The sequence below is a fragment of the Pelodiscus sinensis genome, chromosome W (assembly GCF_052426305.1).
Source record: "Pelodiscus sinensis isolate ZL-2025 chromosome W, ASM5242630v1, whole genome shotgun sequence".
Classification (NCBI taxonomy): domain Eukaryota; kingdom Metazoa; phylum Chordata; order Testudines; family Trionychidae; genus Pelodiscus; species Pelodiscus sinensis.
The window spans coordinates 2,682,129-2,695,412 of record NC_143084.1 but is presented as its reverse complement, the minus strand read 5'-3'; the positions used below and the strand labels follow the sequence as shown (position 1 = coordinate 2,695,412).

At 50.3% G+C, this 13,284-nt stretch overlaps 1 protein-coding gene across 12 annotated transcripts in view; it reads right to left on the bottom strand.

Annotated features, from left to right (window-relative positions):
* LOC106731943 (phosphatidylinositol transfer protein beta isoform-like) overlaps positions 1-13,284 on the bottom strand; it is a 167,646-nt gene that overhangs the window by 48,149 nt on the left and 106,213 nt on the right. For 2 of the 12 annotated variants that reach the window (XM_089775095.1, XM_075915691.2), the window contains one exon: positions 8,813-10,084. The exons of 3 other annotated variants lie outside the window; for them this stretch is intronic. In XM_089775095.1, the coding sequence (XP_089631221.1) occupies positions 9,824-10,084 (261 nt within the window). In that variant the 3' untranslated portion in view covers positions 8,813-9,823. Of the gene's footprint in view, positions 1-8,769; positions 10,085-13,284 lie in introns of those variants that run through there. 7 more of the 12 variants (XM_089775098.1, XM_089775099.1, XM_075915698.2 and 4 more) reach the window with 7 other exon arrangements.

Below are 13,284 nucleotides of genomic sequence, written 5' to 3'. Positions count from 1 at the left end.
GGGGCCCGGGCAGAGAGAGGTGCATCCTGGAGGTGAATGCCTGGCTGCGAGGATGGTGCCGCCAGGAGGGATTCGGCTTCCTTGATCACGGGGTGCTCTTCCAGGAAGGACTGCTTGGCGGAGATGGAGTTCACCTTTCCAGGAGCGGGAAGGCCTTGTTTGGACACAGACTGGCTAACCTTGTGAGGAGGGCTTTAAACTAGGTTCGACGGGGACAGGTGAGCAAAGCCCACAGGTAAGTGCTGAATGTGCGGGACTGGGAGATGGGTTGGAAATGGGGGGGGGGGGGGGGGGGACTACGGCCTATAATGGCAAGGAGAAAGGAGGGTCAGGGCACAACAGGGAGGCAAGATCAAATCAGTATCTTAGATGCCTATATACAAATGCAAGAAGTATGGGTAATAAGCAGGAAGAACTGGAATTGCTAACCAATAAATACAACTATGATATCATTGGTATTACAGAAACCTGGTGGGATGGGACGCACGATTGGAATGTTGGTATGGAAGGGTACGGTTTGCTCAGGAAGGACAGACAGGGAAAAAAGGGAGGAGGGGTTGCCTTGTATATTAAAAATGTACACACTTGGACTGAAGTGGAGATGAACGTAGGAGATAGCTGTGTAGAGAGTCTCTGGGTTAAGCTAAAAGGGGTAAAAATGAGGGTGATGTCATGCTAGGAGTCTACTACAGGACACCTAGCCAGGTGGAAGAGGTGGATGAGGCCTTTTTTAAACAATTAACAAAACTATCCAAAGCCCAAGATTTGGTGGTGATGGGGGACTTCAACTATCCAGACATATGTTGGGAAACTAACACAGCGGGGCACAGGCTATCCAATAAGTTTCTGGACTGCATTGGAGACAACTTTCTGTTTCAGAAGGTTGAAAAAGCTACCAGAGGAGAAGCTGTTCTGGATTTGGTTTTAACAAATAGGGAGGAACTAGTTGAGAACTTGAAAGTGGAAGACAGTATAGGGGACAGTGATCATGAAATAATAGAGTTCATGATCTTAAGGAAAGGTAGAAGGGAGACCAGCACAATTGAGGTAATGGATTTCAGGAAGGCAGATTTTGATAAGCTCAGAGAATTTGTAGGTAAGGTCCCATGGGAAGCAAGACTGAAGGGAAAAACAACTGAGGAGAGTTGGAAGTATTTCAAAGGGACGTTGTTAAGGGCCCAAAAGCAAACAATTCCGCTGTGTAGGAAAGATAGAAAATATGGCAAAAGACCAGCTTGGCTTAACAAGGAGATCTTGCATGATCTCAAAATAAAAAAGGAGTCTCATAAAAAATGGAAACTAGGACAAATAACAAAGGATGAATATAGGCAAGCAACACGGGAATGCAGGGGCAAGATTAGAAAGGCAAAGGCACAAAATGAGATCAAACTAGCTACAGGCATAAAGGGAAACAAGAAGACCTTCTATAAATACATTAAAAGCAAGAGGAAGACCAAGGACAGGGTAGGCCCACTACTTAGTGAGGAGGGAGAAGCAGTAACAGGAAACTTGGAAATGGCAGAGATGATCAATGTCTTCTTTGTTTCGGTCTTCACCGAGAAGTCTGGAGGTGTGCCTAACGTAGTGAATACAAGCAGAGAGAGGGTAAGTTTAGAAGATAGGATACACAAAGAACAAGTTAAAAATCACTTAGGAAAGTTAGATGTCAGCAAGTCACCAGGTCCTGATGAAATGCATCCCAGGATACTCAAGGAGCTGATAGAGGAGGTATCTGAGCCTTTAGCTATGATTTTTGAAACATCATGGCAGACAGGGGAGATTCCAGAAGACTGGAAAAGGGCAAATATTGTGCCCATCTATAAAAAGGGGAATAAGAACAACCCAGGAAACTACAGACCGGTCAGTTTAACGTCTGTCCCAGGGAAGATAATGGAGCAGGTAATTAAGGAAATCATATGCAAACACTTGGAAGGTAATAAAGTGATAGGGAATAGCCAGCATGGGTTTGTGAAGAACAAGTCATGCCAAACTAATCTGATAGCTTTCTTTGATAGGATAACGAGCCTTGTGGATAAGGGAGAAGCTGCGGATGTCATATACCTAGACTTTAGTAAGGCATTTGATATGGTCTCGCATGATATTCTTATTGATAAACTAGGCAAATATAACTTAGATAGGGCCACGATAAGGTGGGTGCATAATTGGCTGGATAACCGTAGTCAGAGAGTTGTTGTTAACGGTTCTAAATCCTGCTGGAAAGGGATAACAAGTGGAGTTCCTCAAGGGTCTGTTTTGGGACCCGTACTGTTCAATATCTTCATCAATGATGTAGATATTGGGATAGAGAGTACGCTTATTAAGTTTGCAGATGATACCAAACTGGGTGGGGTTGCAACTTCTTTGGAGGATAGGGACATAATTCAAAATGACCTTAGCAAGTTAGAGAAATGGTCAGAGGTAAACAGGATGAGGTTTAAGAAAGAGAAATGCAAAGTGCTCCACTTAGGAAGGAACAATTAGTTCCATACATACAAGATGGGAAGCGACTGTCTAGGAAGGAGCATGGCGGAAAGGGATCTAGGGGTCATAGTGGACCACAAGTTGAATATGAGTCAACAGTGTGATGCTGTTGCAAAAAAAGCAAATATGATTCTAGGTTGTATCAACAGGTGTGTTGTAAGCAAAACTCGTGAAGTCATTCTGCCACTCTACTCTGCACTAGTTAGGCCTCAGCTGGAGTACTGTGTCCAGTTCTGGGCGCCACATTTCAAGAAAGATGTGGAGAAATTGGAAAGGGCACAGAGAAGAGTGACAAGAATGATTAAAGGTCTAGAGAACATGACCTATGAAGCCAGGCTTCATGAACTGGGCTTGTTTAGTTTGGAAAAAAGAAGATTAAGGGGGGACATGATAGCGGTTTTCAAATATCTAAAAGGGTGTCACAAGGAGGAAGGAGAAAATTTGTTCCTCTTGGTTTCTGAGGACAGGACAAGGAGTAATGGGCTTAAAGTGCAGCAAGGGAGGTTTAGATTGGACATTAGGAAAAAATTCCTAACTGTCAGGGTGGTCAAATATTGGAATAAATTGCCAAGGGAGGTGGTGGAATCTCCCTCTCTGGAGATATTTAAGAACAGGTTAGATAGACATCTGTCAGGGATGGTGTAGACGGAGCTTGGTCCTGCCTTGAGGGCGGGGGGCTGGACTCAATGACCTCTCGAGGTCCCTTCCAGTTCTATGATTCTATGATACAAAGTTGGGAGCTATTGCCAATTCAGAAAAGGATCAGGATATCATACAGGAAGATCTGGATGATCTTGTAAATTGGAGCGATAGCAATAGGATGAAATTTAATAGTGAGGTTATGCACTTAGGGATTAATAACAAGAATTTTAGTTATAAGCTGGGGACACATCAGTTGGAAGTAACGGAGGAGGAGAAGGACCTCGGAGTCCTGGTTGATTATAGGATGACTATGAGCCGCCATTGTGACATGGCTGTGAAAAAGGCTAATACGGTCTTGGGATGCATTAGGCGAGGTATTTTCAGTAGGCATAAGGAGGTGTTAGTGCCATTATACAAGGCATTGGTGAGACCCCATTTGGAATACTGTGTGCAGTTCTGGTCTCCCATGTTTAAGAAGGATGAAATCAAACTGGAACAGGTACAAAGAAGGGCCACTAGGATGATCCGAGGAATGGAAAACCTGTCTTATGAAGGGAGACTTAAGGAGCTTGGCTTGTTTACCTTAACCAAAAGAAGGCTGAGGGGGGACATGATTGCTCTCTTTAAATATATTAGAGGGATAAATACCAGGGAGGGAGAGGAATTATTTAAGCTTAATACCAATGTGGACACAAGAACAAATGGATATAAGCTGGCTAGTAGGAAGTTTAGACTTGAGATTAGACGAAGGTTTCTAACCATTAGAGGAGTGAGGTTCTGGAACGGCCTTCCAAGGGAAGTAGTGGGGGCAAAAGATCTATCTGGTTTCAAGATTAAACTAGATGGGTTTATGAAGGGGATGGTTTGATGAGATAACATGATCTTGGTAACTAATTGACCATTCATTATCAGTGGGAAATAGGCCAATGGAGGGATGATAGGAGTTACTATAGAGAACTTTCTGGGTGTCTGGCTGGTGAGTCTTGCCCACATGCTCAGGGTTTAGCTGATCGCCATATTTGGGGTCTGGAAGGAATTTTCCTCCAGGGTAGATTGGCAGAGGCCCTGGAGGTTTTTCGCCTTCCTCTGTAGCATGGGGTACAGATCACAGCTGGAGGATTCTCTGCATCTTGGGGTCTTCAAAGTATTTGAAGGCTTCAATATCTGAGATATAGGCGAGAGGATTATTCTAGGAGGGGTGGGTGAGATTCTGTGGCCTGTACTGTGCAGGGGGTCAGACTAGATTATCATAATGGTCCCTTCTGACCTTAAAGTCTATGGGTATGTCTACACTACCACCCTAGTTCGAACTAGGGTGGTTAATGTAGGCAACCGAAGTTGCAAATGAAGCCCGGGATTTGAATTTCACGGGCTTCATTTGCATCTTGCCGGGCGCCGCCATTTTTAAAGCCCCGCTAGTTCAGACTCCGTGCCCGTGGCTACACGCGGCACGGACTAGGTAGTTCGGATTAGGCTTCCTATTCCGAACTACCGTTACTCCTCGTGGAACGAGGTGTACCGGTAGTTCGGAATAGGAAGCCTAATCCGAACTACCTACTCCGTGCCGCGTGTAGCCGCGGGCACGGAGTCCGAACTAGCGGGGCTTTAAAAATGGCGGCGCCCGGCAAGGTGCAAATGAAGCCCAGGAAATTCAAATCCCGGGCTTCATTTGCAACTTCGGTTGCCTACATTAACCACCCTAGTTCGAACTAGGGTGGTAGTGTAGACATACCCTATGAGTCTATGATGCTGTGGCTGATGCGGCCGTAAACCGGACGCATGGATCCCGGGTGGGAAACATTCAACCACCACCTGAACCGGGCCCGCAACCAAGTGGAGTGTGCCTTCGACCGACTGAATGCGAGATTCTGTTGTCTGCTCACCCATCTCGACATGGGCGAGCGGAACATCGCGGAGGTTGTCGCAGCATGTTGCGTGCTGCACAACATAGTGGAGCGGAAGGGGGAGGCCTTCCTCTCGGGGTGGATGGCAGGCGAGGGCCAGGCGTTCGAGCAGCCCCACACAGCCGCCATCCGGCAGGCGCACCATGATGGGGTGCGCATCTGAGAGGCCCTCAAGGAGATGTTCTCCCAGGTCCCACACTAGGGTCGCTTCTGTCTGGCATCCGCATCTCCCTCCCATCCCCATCCCTTCCCTCCCCCCGTTCCCTCACCTCCCAATAAACACAACTGTTTTTGGGTAACCAACAATAAACTGTATTATTTACATAGGGACGAAAGGTCTGCAGTGGGAGGGGGCTCTGAACTGGGAGTGGAAGGAGGAAGGGGTTCTCAACTGGGAGGGGGAGCTATTGCTGGGAAGGGCAGCTCCTCCCAGCACATCCGTGGGTATGGAGGCCTCAGCCCCCTTCAGCCCAGGTTGGGTCAGGCAGCATGGGGAGGTGGGCAGGACAGGGTGCAGCAGGGGAGGGCATGGGCACAGCAGGAGGGGTGGCAGGAGGGGGCATGGGCATGGCAGGGAGGGCAGCAGGGTGGGGCAAGGCCATGCCATAGTGCAAGGCATGGCCAATGTGCAACGTGAGGGTGGAGATGGTGTCGCACATGCGGTCGCAACGCTGCAGGAACTGGCCCCACGCCTGCTGCCGCCACTCCATGTCAGCCCATAGCTTGCTGCTGATCCCATCCTCCACCCGCTCCATGACCTGGATGTGACACTGGAGGAGTGGCTCATAGGGGTGGCTCGCTGCACTTTTCCCAGGAGCAGCTGCTGTGTCACACAGGCAGGCATGGCTGCGTGCTGCCTGTGTGCAGCACCCTTCTGGATGTGTGGGGTGTGGCCTGCGCCCTTGGGGCTTGGCTGCTTTCAGCCACCATCCCCCCTCCCTCCCCTGGGCAGGACGTGTGTGAGCAGCAGGGTCCCAGGCGTGGCCTCGAGCTGCCTGCCGCGTCCACATGCCACACAGTCAGGCTGCACGAGGTTGCACGTGCTGTGTACTGCTGCACAGTGTGCAGCTCGAACTGCCTGAGTGACACTGCCCCCCGGGCACCCGCCTCCCCCGCCCTTGTGAGTGAGAACCACAACACTCACCGGAGAATCCATCACCGGCCTCAGATGAGGCCTGGGAGATGTCCCGGCTGCTGGGCCCTGGCTCCAGGTGGAGGGTGATGGTGCTGGTGCGGTCCTCTCCCTCATCCTCCTATGCGGTGGTCAGGTCACCCTCCTCCTCCAGGTCAGGCAGCCTGACCACCGGGGTGCGCAGTCCGGTGTCGATCATGGGAGACGGCCCTTGGACTGCCGTCTCCCCCAGGATGGCGTGCAAGCGGTTGTAGTGGGGGCAGGTGTCGGCTCCTGCCCCCCTGCCCTCAGTGGCCCTGACATAACCCAGGCGCAGCTCCTTGACCTTGGCCCAGACCTGTTCAAGGGTCCAGGCCAGATGTCCCTGGTCTGCCAGCGCCTGGGCCATGCGACCTAAGATGTCAGTGTTGCATCACCGGGACTGGGGGTCATGGAGGGCTTCCTCCTGCACCCAAAGGTCCAGGAGGGCCTCCACGTCAGCCCCAGACCAGCATGGGGCGCACCGCTCGTTGCCCTTCCGGGTCTGCTGGGAGCCCTGGGGTGACTGCTGGGAGGGGGGTGCAGGCTCATGGGGTGGCTCTGGAGTGGACATCTGGGGCTCCTGGGTGCAGCAGGCAGAGCCACGTGGTGGAGAGCAGCCAGCTATGCTGCTGCTGCCACGCGGCATCTGCAGGGTGCCTGGGCCTTTAAGGGGGGGGGGGGGGTCCGGCAAGCAGGAAGTAGCGAGCTGTGAGTGCGGGTACGGAGCGTCCAAGCGGCCACCTGCATTTTTTCCTGGGAGGCCAGTTCTTGTGCAAAAACTCCCTGCTGCCTGTCCACACTGCCCTCTTGCGCAAGAAGGATTCTTCCTCGTATGGAGCATCAGAGCACTTGTGCAAGAAGCCCTCTGTTCTGATGCTGTACTGTAAATTTACTTGCACAAGAACGCACGGCCGTTCTTGCGCAAGAAGCCTGCAGTGTAGACATAGCCATAGATGGTATCATGAGTTTTCATGGTCACAGCCCACTTCTTCAGATGACCTGAAGAATGACTTTGCAGCAGAAAGGTCCTTTCCTAGCTTGTTGTGTACCTCAGAATCAGAAAGGAGGGAGAAAACTGCTTGAAGGATGAGGTCAGACTAGAAGCATTCACAGCCTCTGTCATGGCTCCTTCCCCACTCTGCCATGATAAATGCAGAAGTGGGGGCCTGAAGAAGTACCCCAAAACCTTATCTACCAGGCTTTGGTAAAAAACTTCCCCCCAAAATCTTAACCTAGATTTTGGGGATAAAATCTCTGCTGCCACCACCCAAGTATTAATAAAAAAACCAGGGAGAGACTATTTGGGAAACCTCACCCCTAAAGTACAAACCAGGACACAAAAATTAACCACTACCAGGTTAGTAAAAAGAAAAGAGAAAGAACTTTTATCACCACACTATTACTGTTGCGAGCATAATGACTAGATGGAAAAGTAAAGTAATATACTCATGGAGGAGAAATTTACGATGGGCCAGGAGCTTAGTTACAAAGAAGAGCAAAACCCATTTTTAAATGCACAGACACTAGATCCTGTTTTCCAAACCATAAACAATAAAACCTAATGGATTTATCTAAAATGTACCCTACTTACAGACTGTGAAGAGTATTTTCTTAGAGGGAGACATCCTGTCCCCTTCAATAGCTGGAGAGAAACTGCCACAGAGACAAAGGAGGGAAAAACCCAAAAATTCCTTTGTCCCAGTTAGAGATTCCTACTTACATTCCTATTGGCGAACTCTACTTGAGTTAGGTACAGTTAACCCCTTAGTCCCCAGGCTGCTGGCTAACCCTCATGATCATGACAGCCTCCAAGACACAGAGGGAGGCAACACCCAGTGCTTGTTAATTTTCTGAAGAGATTTTTTCAGGGCTGGGTTTCTCTATGTCTATCACACTCATCATGACAAGTCCAACTGTCCTCATGTGACTGTGGAGGCAGGAAAAGGGAATAAGGGAATTTGTGTGCAGCCATCTTGGTCTTGTTAACAAGAGAGCAAGAGTCAGGCTAAGTCTGTGGCCTGACAACGCGAGATCTGTAATTAGACGCTGCCTTCGCCTCTCGCCTCCATACGGAGATAAGGATAGAATGCTGACTCTGGCAGGGACCTTGAGATAAGGAGCATCTGGGTGGAACTAAATAACTGTTAGCCATTGGTGTTTGTAATGGGAAGGAGACTAATTGTTATTGTTATTATATCTAATAGACAGTATATAAACTGCTTCATAATTGCTTGTATTCGAAGATCTGCCTCGGGGGGGGGGGGGGGGGGGGCGGCTTCCCCCCCTGTCCGAACCAGTTTTTCCCTTGCTGCAGCTCGTAATAAAACTGCCTCTGGCTACTTGTTGCTTACAAACTCAGAGTGAGGACAATGTTTTCTTCCACATGACAAACTCACTGCCAGACATGTTTGGAAAACATGAAGAGATGCTCAGTGCAGGGCCGGCTTTAGGAAGTGCGGGGCCCAATTCGAACCGTTTTGGCGTGGCCCCCAAAACGGTTGAGCCAAAAAAAAAAAAAAAAAAAAAAAACAAACACCACACCGCACACATGACAAACCACAACCACACAGAAATATCACATCAGAAGTAGATCTGATCAAAATATATATCAATATAGTTGAACATTTTCAAAAAAAATGCCATCCTTTATTATGCAAAATTTTACACAAAATTAAATCAGTTGCCTTAAGTGTAGGTCAAATATTTTCAATTGCAAACTAGCCAATCTTTTCAATAAAGTTTAAAGTTTGATTTTTAAAAAGTTACCAGAGAGCGTCGCAGTTTTCTGTTACATTGATTTACTTTTTAAATAGCAAAAATGGAGTCTTTGTTAAGAAAGTGTCAGTTCTGTGGTCAAATTCCAGTCCTTAGTGATTTCAGCACCAATGATTTCACTAGGTAATATGGTACCTCCCCACCATTGCCTCCTTGCACTGCCCTTCAACACACTGCCTGCATGTTGAGTCCAAGGTCAGTCTACACAAGATTTTATCAATGATTTTTGCTCAAGCGATCACTGAGACAAGGCAAGGACTCTCAATTGATTCTAGTCAGCTCTGCCTTTAAACACTGGATGTAAAGTGTCAGATATAATTGAGGACTCCCAAATAGACTCTATACCACCAGAAATAAAACCGGTTTCCATCTTCTGTGACTTCCAGCTAGATGTGACTCACTATCCTCTGCTTAGTGTTCAAGTTATGGTAGACCCTAAGCCAGGTCATATTAAGTTCAGGTCTTTTACCTTTTAATCATACAATATGGATAACAACATTTCATTCTCCCAGTGCCAAGTCTTAAGTGAATTTCAACCCAAAAGAGCCAAAATTGATCACCTTGACACAGCAAGTGTGTCTACTGATCTCTGTGGTAAAGTAGGTATCTCTATATAAATAAGGTCTGCTCGTGAGGCCTTTTCCTACAGTTGATTAACAGATGGCAGTAGATAGCTCATTCAGACCACTGGCTGATAATAGTTAGTCACCCTGACCAGTCATTAACCAGAGTCATGGACTCACCCTGCTCTCCATTGTCTCTATGATTCTCTGATGACCTGTGACAAAAAAGGAGGGTGGAAAGGGAAACCGAAGGGAGAGACCTCTCTACATTCACCAATCAAAGAGCAGTATTGCCAACCCAAAAATCACAAGGAACGCCTACACAAAGTGGTTCCCCGCTCACCTGCATGGCGGCAGCAGCAGCCGGCAGCATGCGCAGGTAAGGGCGGGGAGCCCAGCCGGCCAAGCCGAGGGAGCCGACTTCCAGGTGCAGGGCGCGGGGCACAATTTGGCTGAATCGGCTTAAGGGCGGCCCTGCTCAGTGTCAGCATCCAAAACATGGAACATTTACATTTCAACAACTGGCTCTTTGCAGCACCGTATGCAGAAGCTCCAAGAGAGTGGGTCTGTCAAAAGAGATCCAGTGAAGAAGAGTGTAGCATTTTTTATCACCGTTATCCCAAAGCACACGGAGTTGGCGGGATGGAGAAAAGCAAATTACATAGCCTTCTTTTATAGCCCTGTGACAGGGCGCCTGCCCTGCACTGGGCCTTTAAGCCCAAGGCTCAGGCCTTGAGCCTGAGGGTGGCTGGAAGAACCCAGCTGAAGCGGGTAGGCTAATTAGCCCCAGCTGTCAGAGATCCGAGAAGCCCGGGTGGCTAGGCGAGCCCAGCTGTCAGCTATAAAAGGGGAAGCACAGTTTGCTGGGGGAGAGTCAGTGGAGAGTTAACTGCAGAGGAGGCAGGAGCTCCTTGGAGGGAGACAAGCTGGGGATAGCCAGCAACAGCTGGAGGAGGGCCAGCCAAGACTCCCCTGGCTAGGGGCTGGAGGCAAAGCCCCTGGTTTGGAGGCGGACCCTGATGCAGCCTAGGTAAGCAGGCAGTTGAGATAACCCCGATGCCTATGATGAGCAACCCGTACAGACTGTAACTTGCCCGGAGAGGGGCTATATGAGGACAGTCAGGGGGCACTGGGGGCCTGAACCCCTGACAGATGGTGGAGAATGTGGGCACAGTAACCCCACCCTAAGGTAAAAGCGGGGTCTTTATGAACAAATAGTGGTCAGTCGGCCACAGGACTAGAACGGAGAGTTGAGGGGGGGAAAAAAAAAAATTTTTTTTTCTTTACTTATAATAATGAATAAGTATTGGAGGGCCTGGGAGGCCCTACAGGCTTGGCCATGGGAAAAGGGGAGCTGGCCATGACAAAGGGGTGACCCTGGACTCCATAATAAACCAGGCTCCAAGAGTTGGGGGCAAGGGCCGAGCCTGAAAACGTGTTTTGCCTGTGGGCACAAGGGACACATAAGGAGGGAGTGCCCCTACGGGGTGGGAGCCAGGAGGCCCCACCCAGCTAATAGGAACAAAGGGAGAGCAGCCCCGGTGAAGGCAACAGAGGAGGCACGGACATGTTGGGCCTGTGGGGAGCTCGGCCACCTACGGAGGGCGTGCCCGAGGAGGGCCGGGGAAGCCCAAGCTAGCCCGAGGGGAAGGATGAAGAGACAAAGCCCCTGGAAGAAGCCGTGGGACCACCAGCCCTTGACGTTAAGGGGAACCAAAGGGCGAACAGAAGGTGGTGTAGACCCAGGGGAAACCAATGAGCAAGGGAGCTCAGGCGGGAAGCCCTCCCAGAGGTCGTACGGGCCGGAACCAACGGAACCCCGGCAAGCTGGCGACGCCCATACCGAGGGTGCGTATGGCCAGGTGATGGCTGCGGACCTCCGGGCGAGACCACAGGATAGGACAAAGATTACCCTACAGGTAAGGCTGGAGGGGAAGCCAGTGACCGCCCTGGTGGACTCTGGGTGCAGCCAGACAATGGTACAGACAGAGCTGGTCCCAGAGTGGGAGGCAGCCGGGGGAAACATCGCCATGCAATGCATACATGGAGATATCAGGACCTACCCCACGGGGTGGGTTCGTCTGTCAGATGGGGTAGACGAAGCGATCTGCCGGGTAGCGTTAGCCCCGAAACTGGTATACCCGGTACTACTGGGCCGGGACTGGCCGGGGTTCAGACGCATCCTGCATGAATGGGATGCGCAGGAGCAACCGCCACCAGCTGGGGTGGAGAAAGTGAAAAGGGGCACATCCCGAGTGCCAGGGGAGGAGCCCGAACCGGAGAAAACCCTCGCTTCAGAGGAGGTAGGAGGGGAGGAGGACTTCTAAAGAGACCAGCGAGAAGACACCTCCTTAACCCATGCCTGGGAACAAGCGGCCGGAGAGACTGGAGACCCCGACGGGACAGCTCCCCGACCAACCCCGCGATTTGAGGTAAGAGCCGACCGATTATATCGGGTCGCGCGGACGGATGAAGGGCAGACGGAGGTTACCCAGTTGTTGGTCCCGGCAAGATACCGAAGGCGGGTATTAGACCTTGCGCATGCTAATCCCTGGGCAGGACATTTGGGGCGCGAAAAAACCCTACAGCGCATAACACAAAGATTCTTTTGGCCGGGGATTTATAAGGAGGTCCGAGACTTTTGTGACTCCTGCCCTGAGTGCCAGAGGACGGGTCAGGGAGGGGTGCCAAAAGCCCCTTTAGTTCCCCTCCCCGTGATAGAAGTACCATTCGACCGGGTGGCTTTAGACCTAGTAGGACCCCTGGAGAGGTCCCGAAGAGGACATCAATATATACTTGTTATAATTGACTATGCCACTCGATACCCCGAGACCGTCCCCCTTAAGAATACGACAGCGTCAACGCTGGCACAAGAATTGGTGCAAGTATTCTCCCGGGTGGGAATCCCGAGGGAGATATTAACGGACCAAGGGACCAATGTGACCTCTAAACTGATGGCAGAACTTTGCCGCCTATTAAACATTAAGTCATTGCGTACCTCAGTTTACCATCCCCAGACAGAGGGACTTGTCGAACGCTTTAACAAGACACTAAAGGGGATGTTGCGGCGGTTTGTGGAGCTAGACCCAAAGGACCGGGACCGGTTACTACCGGCCTTATTATTCGCAGTGCGGGAGGTGCCCCAGGCCTCAACGGGATTTTCCCCATTTGAATTGCTGTATGGCCGACAACCCCGGGGGATATTGGACTTAGTGCGGGAGACATGGGAGGAACAGGATTCAAGGGTGAAGGGTATGGTACCGTATATTTTGGACTTACAAAAGCGACTCCGAACCGTAGGCGAACTGGCTAAAGAGAACCTTCTCCAGGCCCAAAATAGGCAGGCCCAATATTATAATCGAGGGGCCAAATCCAGAACATTTCAACCAGGTGACAGGGTACTCCTGCTGTTACCAGCACCAGACTCGAAACTATTGGCCAAATGGCAAGGGCCCTTCGAGGTCATATGGCAGGTGGGGCCAGTTGATTACGAGATCAAATTATCAGGAAGATGGAAAGACAAGCAGATCTATCATGTCAATTTACTAAAGAAGTGGAACGCACGGGAGGGTATGCTTATCACCTTACAGCCACCAGAACCGGAGCTTGGACCCTGGGGAGGCGACTTGGAGGCAGAAGGGGCAGCGCAGATGGAGGAACAACGCCGAGAGATGCACGCCCTTCTGCGGGAATACAAACAGGTCCTAACTACACAACCGGGTAAGACCCCCTTGACGAGCCACCATATCGCGATAACCCCAGGTAA